The sequence below is a fragment of the Artemia franciscana genome, chromosome 11 (genome assembly GCF_032884065.1).
Source record: "Artemia franciscana chromosome 11, ASM3288406v1, whole genome shotgun sequence".
NCBI classification, from domain to species: domain Eukaryota; kingdom Metazoa; phylum Arthropoda; class Branchiopoda; order Anostraca; family Artemiidae; genus Artemia; species Artemia franciscana.
The window spans coordinates 25,054,890-25,066,991 of NC_088873.1; the positions used below are offsets into that span (position 1 = coordinate 25,054,890).

General features: G+C 40.0%; 1 protein-coding gene across 3 annotated transcripts in view; it reads left to right on the top strand.

Annotated features, from left to right (window-relative positions):
- LOC136033005 (DNA polymerase subunit gamma-1-like) overlaps positions 1 to 12,102 on the top strand; it is a 118,659-nt gene that overhangs the window by 31,188 nt on the left and 75,369 nt on the right. For all 3 annotated transcript variants that reach the window (XM_065713534.1, XM_065713532.1, XM_065713533.1), the window contains exon 2: positions 6,025 to 7,269. In XM_065713534.1, coding sequence (XP_065569606.1) covers positions 6,041 to 7,269 — 1,229 coding nt within the window. In that variant the 5' untranslated portion in view covers positions 6,025 to 6,040. The remainder of the gene's footprint in view (positions 1 to 6,024; positions 7,270 to 12,102) is intronic.

A 12,102-nucleotide genomic window follows, 5' to 3' on the forward strand; every position in this document is an offset into this window, starting at 1 on the left:
CCTTTAAAAATCAAGACCAATTTGAAGAAATGAGGAGGTCAATATGTAGAAGTCCAGGGGAATTCATAGAAATCATAACGAATGCATAGAAATCCAAACAAACTCATAAAAACCAGGGCCAATCCTACAAATCCATACCAAATCATGGAAATCAAGGTCAATACGATGGAATCAAGAAGTCAGTCTGTGGAAATCCAGAACAATCCTTAGAAACCATCACCAGTGGATAGAAATCCACATCAAACTATAAAAATCAAGACTACACTGTAGAAATCAGGTCAACCCCTAAAAATTATAACCAACTCAAAGAAATCAAAAATCAATATGTGGAAATCCAGAGCAAACTATAGAAACCAAGAAACTAAACCATAGAAATCAAGACCAGCCCCAGAAATCAGGATATCAATATGTATAAGATTCCTTCCTTAGAACAATCCTTAGAAAATCAAGACCAATGCATAGAAATCCAGGTGAACGCATAAAAATCAAGACCAATCCGAAGAAATCAAGACCAGCCCATTGGAATTATAACCAAAACATGGAAACCCAGACGAATTCATAGAAATCATAAGCAATGCATAGAAATCCAAACGAATTCATAAAAATCAAGACCAAACCGAAGAAAGCGAGGCCAAATCTAAAACCCAAGACCAGTCATCTCTAGAAATCCAGACCAAACCATTGACCTCAAGACCAATCCAAAGAAATCAAGAGATCAATATGTAAAATCCAGAACAATCCATATAAATCATGACCAGTGCTTAGAAATCCACTCCAAACCATAAAAGTCAAGGCTAAACTGTAGAAATCAAGGTCAACCTATAAAATTATGACCAATCCAAGGAAATCAAGAGATCATTATGTCGAAATCCAGACCAAACTATAAAAGTCCAGACCAGACCATAGAAATCAAGAGACCAATGCATGGAAATCCAGACCCAACCATAGAAATATATACCAACCCCCACAAATCAAGAGGTTAATATGTAGAAATCAATAAAAATCCCCTAGAAATCATAACCAATATATAGAAATTCCGACGAATTCTCAGAAATCATAAGCAATGCATAGAAATCCATACGAATTCGTAAAAATCAGGAGGCAGCCTAGAAACCCAGACCAAACCATAGACATCAAAACCAATCCGAAGAAGTTAAGAGATCAACCTCTAGAAATCCAGAACAATCTTTAGTAGTCATGACCAGTGGTTAGAAATCCACTCCAAAGCAAAAAAAAAATCAAGACTTAAGTGTAGAAATCAAGGTCAACCTCTAAAATTATGACCAATCTGGAGAAATCAAGAGATCATTATGTAGAAATCCAGAATAATGCTTAGAAGTCATAACCAGTTCTTAGAAATCCACTCCAAACCAAAACAAGGTCAAGACTGTAGAAATCGAGTTCAACCTCTAAAATTATGACTGATCCGAAGAAATCAAGAGATCATTATGTAGAAATCCAGACCAAACTATAGAAATTCTGACCAGACCAGACCATAGAAATCAAGAGACCAGTGGATGGAAATCTAGACCAAACCATAGCAATCAAGACCGATCCCCCAGAAATCAAGAGACCAATATGTAGAAATCCAGAAAAATCCCTTAGAAATTATAACCATTATATAGAAATCCGGGCGAATTCTTGAGAATCATAAGTAATGCATAGAAATCCACACGAATTCATAAAAATTAGGGATCAGCCCCCTAGAAACCCAGACCAAACCATAAACAATAAGACCAAGCCGTTGAAATCAAGAGATCAACATGTTGAAATCCAGAAAAATCCTTAGAAATCATGACCAGTGCATAGGAATCCAGACTAAACCGTAAAAACCAAGACCAAACCAAAGAAATCGAGAAATTATTATGTAGGAATCCTGACCAAACCATATAAATCCGGATCGAACCGTAGAAATCAAGAGACCAATGCATAGAAATCCTAACCAAATCATAGAAATCAAGACCAACCCCCAGAAATCAAGAGATAAACATGTAGAAATCCAGAATAACCCCTAGAAATTATTACCAATACATAGAAATCTGGACGAATTCTTGGAAATCATAAGCAAAGCATAGAAAACCACACGATTTCATATAAACCAGTGCCAGCCCCAGAAATCCAGACCAAACCATAGACGTCAAGACCAAATAGTAGAAAGCAAAAGATCAACATATTGAAATGCAGAAAAATCCTTAGAAATCATCTGTGCATGAAAATCCAGACCAAACCGTAAAACCAAGACGAAACTCTAGAAATTATGGTCAACCTAAAAAAATCAAGACCAATCCAAACAAATCAAGGGCAACATCTAAAAATCAAGACCAATACATACAATTAATGACCAGACTCTAGAATTCCTAGTGAATTTATAAAAATCAAGGCCAGACTGAAGAAATCAAGTTCAATGTCTAAAAATCAAGGCCAATCCGAAGATATCAAGAGATCAATATGTGGAAATCTAGAGCAAGTCCATAGAAATTATGACCAACTCGTGGAAATCCAGACCGACTCATACCCGCATCCAACGTGTCGTCCCCGGCTACCTGCAGTCGATCTGTTTTAACACCTGGAAAAACAATGTAGTTCTTTGGGGTGTTTCATGCGAATTAACACCATTTGTAAGGATTTAGCCTTTTTCTTACGTGCTAGTAGGTTAGGTTTGGGGACTGTACCAAGCCGAGGTTAGATGACACGTCATGTAAACTAATTTAACCTAATCTACCAAACAAGGCAACAACTATTTTGGGCTTGGAAATTGCACAAGGTGTTTGGCTCAAGCTTCAGTTGGTATTGGATAATTCAAAATGGATTCTGGGATCAGCTTTACTTTAAATAGATCGATGGAATTTATTATTGCATCTGGCCTTACAAAGCAGTTTAAGAGAAAACGGTAGTTTTACTGCAATTAATACTTAGTGAATTTATATCTATTGTGACTAAAATTTTTTTTATCCTGACTATATACCTTCTGCAGCACAAACTTCAACAAATAATGATTTGAGTTGTAAAATTTGTAGGCCGCCAGGCTTAGTGGCATTGAGCGAACATACAGGAGAACGGCTTATGCAACCGAGTTTTAACTAACCCAGTGAATTTGTACTATTTTGCCATATTTCCCTTAAAGTGGGTATTTTCAGCAGAAAGTATAGGATCGCGACAGTTGGTGACCCCTAAAGCACACCTTTAAGACAGCAATTGATACAATCCGCGCCTTAAATCATCCTGTCTTTTTTGTTTTTTCAAAGCAGAGGTCAAATGTTACTTATAAATTTTACTAAACATGATTGCATATATTTACAAAGGGATTCCTCACTTTCAGAAAAAATTCCTATGAATTTTTTTGTAGGAGGAGAGGGAATGTGTTAAGCTGCCTATTTTTGGGTTTTTAAGCTAGAAGCTATATAATCTGATTTACAAGAATATATTAATGTTTTTTCTTCAGAAGTACATAGTTTGACATATTTTCATGCCATTTTTATAGCCATTTTATGGGGACGGTTAATTCAGAAAAATTAGAAAAATGAGGTATTTTTGACTTGCGAACGGGTGATAGGATCTTAGTGAAATTTGACATTTAGAAGGATATCGTATCTCAGAGCTCTTGTTTTAAATCCCGACCCTATCCGGTGACATTGGGTGGAGTAAAAAAAAAAGGTAAAGGATACGGCATTAGACTTTACAGTCCCTACCGGCGGTGCTGATCTCCGTTTCTTGGTCCTTCAGTCCGGAAATGCAATGGGGGGCTGGGGGCCAACCATCCTGTGCTTTCGCACACTCTTCCTGTTTACCTTCCCCAGATTTCTCCAGGTACCCATTTAGAGCTGGGTCGACTCTGGCTAAGCTTACAGAGTCACGCCACTGACCCCCGTCCCAAACTGAACAATTGGGTACACTGGGATTCGAACCCGGTCCTTTCAGACAAAGGACCCAAAATCCAGCGCATCAACCGACTCGGATTCTCGGTGGAGTAGGAGGGGGAAACCTAAAATCCTGGAGAACGCTTAGAGTGGAGGGATCGGGATAAAACTTGGTGGGAAAAATAATCACAAGTCCTAGATACATGATTGACATACCGGAATGGATCCGCTCTCTTTGGGGGAGTTTGGTGGAGGGTTATTTCTGAAAAATTTAAAAAAATAACGTATTTTTAACTTACGAAGGAGTGATCGTATCTTAATGAAATGTCATATTTAGAAAGTTCTCGTAACTCAGATGTCTTATTTTAAATCTCGACCGGATCTAGTGTCATTGGGAGGGGTTGGGGGGAGACCGAAAATCTTGGAAAACGCTTAGAGTGGAGAGATCAAGATGAAACTTGGTGGGAAGAATAAGCACAAGTCTAAGATATGTAACTGACGTAACCGGACTGGATTCGCTGTCTTTGGGGGAGTGGGGGGGTGTAATTCGGAAAAATTAGAAAAATAAGGTATTTTTAACTTACGAACAGGTGATCAGATCTTAATGAAATTTGATATTTAGAAAGATCTTTTGCTTCAGAGCTCCTATTTTGAATCCCAACCAGACCCGGTGACATTTGGGGGAGTTGGAGGGGAAAACCGGAAATCTTGGAAAACGTGAAAATTGAGGTATCTTTATCTTACGGATTGGTGATTGGATTTTAATGAAACTTGATATATTGAAAAATCTTACGTCTCAGATGATCCATTTTCAATTCGAATTGAATCCAGGGATATAGGTTTTTTTTGGGAGGGGGGGGAACAGAAATCTTGGAAAACGCTTAGAGTGGAGAGATCGGGATGAAAATTAAGTTAATAAAAAATTAAGTTCTAGATACGTGATGACATAATGCTTTTTCCAGTACTTTTGCGAGGTCGGAGCTTTTGGACGTGCTAGGACGATGAAAATTGGTAGGCGTGTCAGGAACTTGCACAAAATGACTTGATAACAGTCGTTCCCTCGCTTCGACCATCTGGGGGGCTGGAGGGAGAGGAAAAATTGAAAAAAATAAGGTATTTTTAACTTGAGAATGGGTGATCGGGTCGTAGTGAAATTTGATATTTAGAAGGACCTTTTGTCTCAGAGCTCTTATTTGAAATCCCAACCGTATCCGGTGATATTGGGGGAGTTGGAGGGGGAAACAGGAAATCTTGGAAAACACTTAGAGTGGAAAGATCGGGATGAAACTTGGTGGGAAGAATAAGCGCAAGTCCGAGATACATAACCGGACTGAATCCGCTTTCTTTGGGGGTGGGGGTGGGGTGTTAATTCGGAAAAATTGAGGTAGTTTTAACTTAAGAACGGGTGATCGGATCTTAATGAAATTTGATATTTAGAAGGAACTCATGTCTCAGAGCTTTTATTTTACATCCCGACTAGATCTGGTAATATTGGGGGTAGTTGGAGGGGGAAATCGGAAATCTTGAAAAACGTTTAGAGTGGAGAGGTCGGGATGAAACTCGGTGGGTAGAATAAGCAAATGTTTTAGATACGTGATTGACATAACCAGACCGGATCCGCTCTCTTTAGGGGAGTTAGGGGGGGGGGTCCAGTGCTTTGGCGAGTTTGGTGTTTCTGAACCTGCTAGGACGATGAAAATTGGTAGGCTTGTAGGGGACCTGCACAAATTGAATTTATTGAGTCGTTTTCCCCGATTTGACCATCTGGGGGGCTGAAGGGAGAGGAAAAATTAGAAAAAATAAGATATTTTTAACTTATGAGTGGATGATCGGATCTTAATTAATTTTGATATTTAGAAGGACCTCGTGTCTCAGAGCTCTTATTTTGAATCCCGATCGGTATTAAGCCTCTGATTTTCCTTCTAAATTAATCCAGTGATTCTTAGGATTTTGCTAGAGCTTATACCATATGAGCTCTTGGCTCTTGGCTCTTCCATCCTTGTCACAAGTGCCATTTTAGCTCTTAACTCTTGTTTTAACAGTAAAACTATCACCTTAAACAGCTGAAATTTTCGTTTATTCCTTTTCATTTCAAGGAAATTATGCATTTATTCCAATATTAATGTTGGATTTGAAGTTTAATAATTAAATGTTTTATTTATTTCAGAAATTTGTAACTATGAATGATGAATTTGATGAAGTTTCTGACTAATAACTTTTCTGTTTGTGCTTCACTTAGAAGGGATGTGTTGGACTTACCATTTGAACCCCGGTGTGTTCTTTCTTATAGAAGTCCCTTAACAATCGCAAGTGAAAAGATTTCAAATGATCTCAAGCAAAATGATAATGAACGAAAAACCGATCGTCGCAGTAATAACAAAGATGAACATGAACATTTTAAGACAACTGTTCAGGCTCAAGCTAAAAATGTCAATGTATGTGGAATCCAAATGCTCTCGGAGGATGTGAGAAAAGCCATATTTCTTGATAAAAAGAAAGAGAATGATGATCCTCAAGTTTTAGAAAAAGTAAAAAATCACTTATTGGCACACAATCTGTGGAACAGATTTTCAGATATTCTTCCAGAGGTGAAGTTAAAATTGCCAAAAATGGAAGGTCCTGATATTGACAGTCACTTTCAGCGGATAGCTTTGTTACAAGTATCTAGTTATATTCATCTTTTAAAGAACTTCGTTAAAACTGAACCGATAAATCTACCTCACAAGTGGGAATTTAAACCTGGATGGACGAAATACAATTATGACGGTAGCACAAAGGCTGTGATTTATCCAGAAGAAGATGTTTATGTTTTTGATGTTGAAGTTTGTGTCAGTGAAGGAAAAGCTCCCACATTGGCAGTAGCTTTATCAGAAGCTAGCATATATTTATGGTGTAGTGAAAATCTAGTTAACTCTCAAACTAATTTATCTAAGAATCATTATAGTCTTGACGATATGATCCCAATCGAGTCGCAGCACGGAAAAATCGAAAAAAAAGAACGACTGATAATTGGACACAACGTGGGTTTTGATAGAGCACGAATACGAGAGCAGTATTTACTAGAGAATACGAAGACTCGATTCTTAGATACCATGTCTTTACATGTAGCTGTTGGTGGTGTTACGAGTTATCAGCGAAATGTGATGATGGTCGCATCCAACGGAGGGGAAGTAAAGAAAGGCAAAGACAATTCTGTGCTTGACTGGCTATTAGTTAGCTCAAGAAACGGTTTAAGTGATGTTCATGAGCTATATTGCGGGAATAGACTTAATAAAGAAGCCAGAGACCTCTTTGTAAAAGGCTCTATGGCTGATATTCGTGAAAATTTCCAAGCTCTTGCTACATACTGTGCTGATGATTGTCTTGCAACATTGAGAGTGCTCAAGGAACTATTACCGCTGTACTTAGAAAGGTAATTTGTGTGCTTTTATTTTTACTTCTACAGTTTAGTATTTTTATGTTGGTGTATCTTGTACTTGTATGGAAGGGGAGGGGGTGGAAGGTCGTAACATTTTTCTACAAGCTTGGGGATCAGATTTCAAAAAGATGCATTCGTAAGATATAACATCTCATGTTTCCATGTTTATGGCCGCCTTTTCTCATTTTTTTTCTTTTTCAATTTGTAGTCCTTCGAAAATCTTGTAATAATAATCATAAAAATATAAAAATATAATCAAAACATATAAAAAAAGTCATAAAAATATAATCAAAATATTCATAAAAAAAAGAGTTCTGTAATAATCATAAACATTTATTTTTAATCTACTATGAAATACAAAAAAAGGAGTAGTAGAGTATATAAGAAAAAAAGAAATTGAAATTAAACAAAAAACAGCTATGTGTAAAACACGGGGTAATACCGTGGGACAGCTTAAAATTTGCTGTTGTTAAATGCGTGTGTTAAAATTGCTGTGTCAAAATTCGTTGCGCAAAACTACTGATATTTTAACATCTGGACTGAATATTAAAGCTGTGTTCAAAATTTAAATTGTAATTCAATATTTCATTCCTAAAGAAAAAATAGAAAACACGACTTTGCCGATAGTTGTAATTGGTAATTGAATTGGAAAGGAACGGAAATTAATTAAAAGAAAAAGTTTTACGGAGACAGTTTTTCGAAGAAAAGTAAAATACCGCATCTAACTGTCCGCCTGGAAGGATCACTTCTCTTCACTTCTAACCCTGGACTATGTTAGCCGACCCTACCCTGACCTTCTCTAAGTTGCATCCAACACCCCCGAGGCCCCGTGTGAAAGTGTGCACCACCCCTTCACCTCTACAGAAATCTTAAATTCTCTGAAACGGATGAAAAATAACCGAGCCCCAGGAGTCTGTGGTATCCCTGCAGAACTGCTGAAATATGGCGGGGCAGCGACCCTTCTCTGGCTCCAAGTACTGTTCTCCATAGTATTTCGTACAGAATGGATTCCAAAAGACCTGCGAGCGGGCATCATTCTGCCTCTCTGGAAACGGAAAGGCAGTCGCAGAATCTGCTCTAACTATCGTGGCATCACACTCCTCTCTGTGCCCGGGAAGCTCTTCGTTATGACCCTCCTGGACCGCTGTACCACTTTCCTCAGAAGCCAACGAAGAATCCAACAGGCTGGCTTCATGCCAGGAAGGTCCACCGTGGAGCAAATATTTACAATGCGGCAGCTGATAGAAAAGACTCGAGAATTTCAACAAAAAGCATCTATTGCCTTTGTGGATTTCAAGGCTGCTTTCGATTCTGTCGACCGGCAATCACTCTGGCTCATATTGAAAACAACGGGACTACCAGCGAAGTACTGCAACCTTTTCGAGCGGCTCCACAAAGGGACTGAGAGCTGCGTGCAAGTCAATGGCAGACGCAGCTCATCTTTTGAAATCAATACTGGAGTCCGTCAGGGTTGTGCTGCTGCCCCAGAACTATTTAATTGTGTCATCGACTACATTATGACTCGGACCATAAACCGCCTCCAGTTTGGGTTGCATTACCGTGATAGAGTACTTTCAGGCGCTGACTATGCCGATAACCTTGCTCTTGTCTCCGATTCACCGTCGAAGCTCACAGAAGCCCTACAAATTCTTGCTGATGAAGCCTTAAAGATAGGGCTGTCGATTAATTGGCAGAAGACAAAAGTGATGTTTGTTGAACCCTGTAATTAGCCGCGTCCCCCGCCAGTCCTAATGGTCGGTGACAAACCAGCTGAGATTGTTGAGGAATTTACATACCTTTGCTCTATCCTCTCAAATGACGGATCAATCCATAAAGATCTAATGCACCGAATTGCCAAAGCCTCAGCAGTAGTGGGAAGACTAAGCGCCCTTTGGAGGAAACCCTCTATCAGCCGTAGGACCAAGATGCGCATATACAATGCTTCGGTGGGATCCGTGCTTCTTTACGGAGCCGAAACTTGGCCAGCCACTCGGTCTGTGCTTAGCACCGTAAATATAGCTCAAACAAAACACCTTCGCTGCATTGAAGGACTACGTTGGCACGATTTTGTTAGCAACGAGAGCCTCCTGGCGTTAACTGGTCAAACGCCCTTCTCAGTCCAACTCGCCCAACGAACACTACGCTGGTACGGACATCTCCTTCGCATGCCCCCCGACACTCCCGCACGAACGATTTTTAACTTTGATCCCGTGCTGCACGGCGGGAAACGCCCAAGAGGTCGTCCCCCAACCAGATGGAAGGACACGAAAGGTGCCTTCTTAGTCATGGCAAATATTCAGGAGGATGTCCACATCCTTGCAAGAGACCGGTCCAAATGGAGGCACCATGTAGCATCACTCTCGACGCCGGAAGCATTTCGGCAGGAGCATTAAGTTAAGTAAGTCAAGTAACCCTATGGCCAGAAGAAATAAATTCACACAATAATCCAAATCCATAATGAAGAAAAATCAAAATGAATAACCACATCAGACATAAAGAAAACAGGTGTTACTATAGATGAGTAGATGTATCCTAAAATGAACAGAAGTTCAAATGAACAATTAAATCAAACTTTAAAACAACAGAGATTACCACAAACAGGAGTATGGCTACTGCTCCTTAAGCGATTGAATGGTCAGAACGCCATTTGCCCATTACTGAAACTTGACTTGACTTAAAGGTCTTTCTCAGTAACGTCGTCAGCGTAGAGGGAATCAGACGACAGTGCCGTTTGTCCTCTCCAGGGTTTACTGTTCTGGTTGAGGATTGGAGCTTCCTTGGGGTCGGTGTTCCTGGTAGTGAGTCGACCGTGGATGAGATTTGCCATCTTGTGTGAGGTTTTTCTATATGACTTTTCTAGCCGTTTGCAGTTGGACTGAATCCGAAGATAAGTCTGGCAGGTGTTTAAGCGAGCAGGCAAAATAGATGCCTGTACAAACAGAGCGAGCAAATCTCGAGCTGTTCAGACAGGATAGCAATTCAATGGATAGGAGGACCTCCAATTTCTGTACCCTTTTTAACCACCTAATGCGTTCGAATCTGCTGATAGGTTTCGTCTGGACAGCATCTGCCTTCATTGTCTGTGTCTGAGCCACTAGCCAAGTCTCTGACGAGTACAGTATGACGGTAGTTACTGATGCAGAGTAAATTCGTGCTTTTGTCAGGTGGCTGATCTAGGATTTGTGAAATATTGTTCTCAGAAGACGGCCGAAGACGGCATTTGTCTTTGCTGCCCTTGCTGATATCTCTGTATCTAGGTTTCTATTTGAGTAGACAATTGAACCAAGGCAGGTGAACCGCTTGACAATCTCAACACTCTGTAAACACTTATCTTGGGACTGTTATCCTAACTACAGTTATCCTGAGGCTGGATTATGCCTTGTCCACAAGCTTATTTTTGTATTAGACCAATTTACTTTTAAACAGAGACTTGAGCATACTAGTGATTCACTTTCAGTGAAATCGACTTTCAACAGAACTCTTCAAGAAAATCTGTGCCAAATGGCTGCGTCAGCAATGTTTTGCTTTGAACATGGCTTATGACGTAGTTTAAGAATTTGGGTGTTATGGCTCAATCTTGCCGAACACCATTTCTAATTAGAAAACGTAAGGAGGGCTGACCATTGAGAATGACAACACTTTCAATATCATTGTAGAGTTCCTTGGATTCATTGATGATTATCCTGGGCACACCAGCAGATTGAAGGATCAGCCACAATAACTGTCTGTCGAAAGTACCGAAGGCAAATCGAGTCAATTTACACCTTTCTTTATCTTCAAAAGTTATCTCTACTATCTGTCTAATTGAATACATTTTTTAGTAGAGGACCGTCGCGGTATGAACCTAGCCTGCTGGGGGCAACAGGGATGAAGGTAGTTTGTTGTCCGCTTGAGGAATAGCATGACGAAGAGTTTGCCGGGCACCAAGATCAGTTTGATTGTCTCTCTCACTGTGCTTGTGTGTCTCAGCGAATGTTTGTGTATATCTGCGTCGTTCTTTGTTTGTTTTTATGTCTGACTCTATGTGTTTGTATGTGTTTTTTCTCTCTCTCCCCCTCTCTCTCTTCGCGCGTGTGTGTCCAAACGTCTATTCGCCTGTCTCCGTGTCTGTCTTTGTGGGTCAGTAAGTCTGACTCTGTATGTTTGTGCGTGTTTTTATCTATATTTCTCTCTGAGTTGGTCTAACTTTATGCTTGCCTGTCTCTGTGTCTGTCTTTGTATGTTTTTGTGTCTGACTGTGCGTTTGTTTGTTTTTTTTTCTCTCTCTCTCTCTCTCTCTCTGCCTGTGTATCTTACCGTTTTTTCCACCTGTCTCTGTGTCTGTCTTTGCGTGTCTGACTCTTTGTGTTTGTGTGTAGTTTTCTCTCTCTCTCTGCCTGCGTGTCTGACCGGTTGTTTGCCTGTCTCTGTGTCTGTCTTTTTGGGTTAGTAAGTTTGACCCTGTGTGTTTGTGTATGTGCATGTGTGTCTGTCTTTATACTTGCCTGTCTCAGTGTCTGTCTTTGTGTGTCTGACTCTGCGTTTTTGTGTTTTATCTCTCTATGCCTGTGTATCTTACCGTTTGTTTACCTGTCTCTGTGTCTGTCTTTGTCTGTTCGGGTTTGTTTCTGTTTTTCGCTCCTGTGTGTCTGTTTGGCTGTTTCTGTGTCTGTCTGTGTGTTTGTGCGTATTTCTCTCTCTCTCTCTCTCTCTCGGTGCCTGAGTGTCTAACAGTCGGTTTTTCTGTGTCTACGTCTGTCTTTGTGTGTCTGACTCAATGTGTTTGTGTGTAGTTTTCTCTCTCTCTCTCTCTCTCTCTCTCTCTCTCTGCCTTTGTCTGACCGTCTG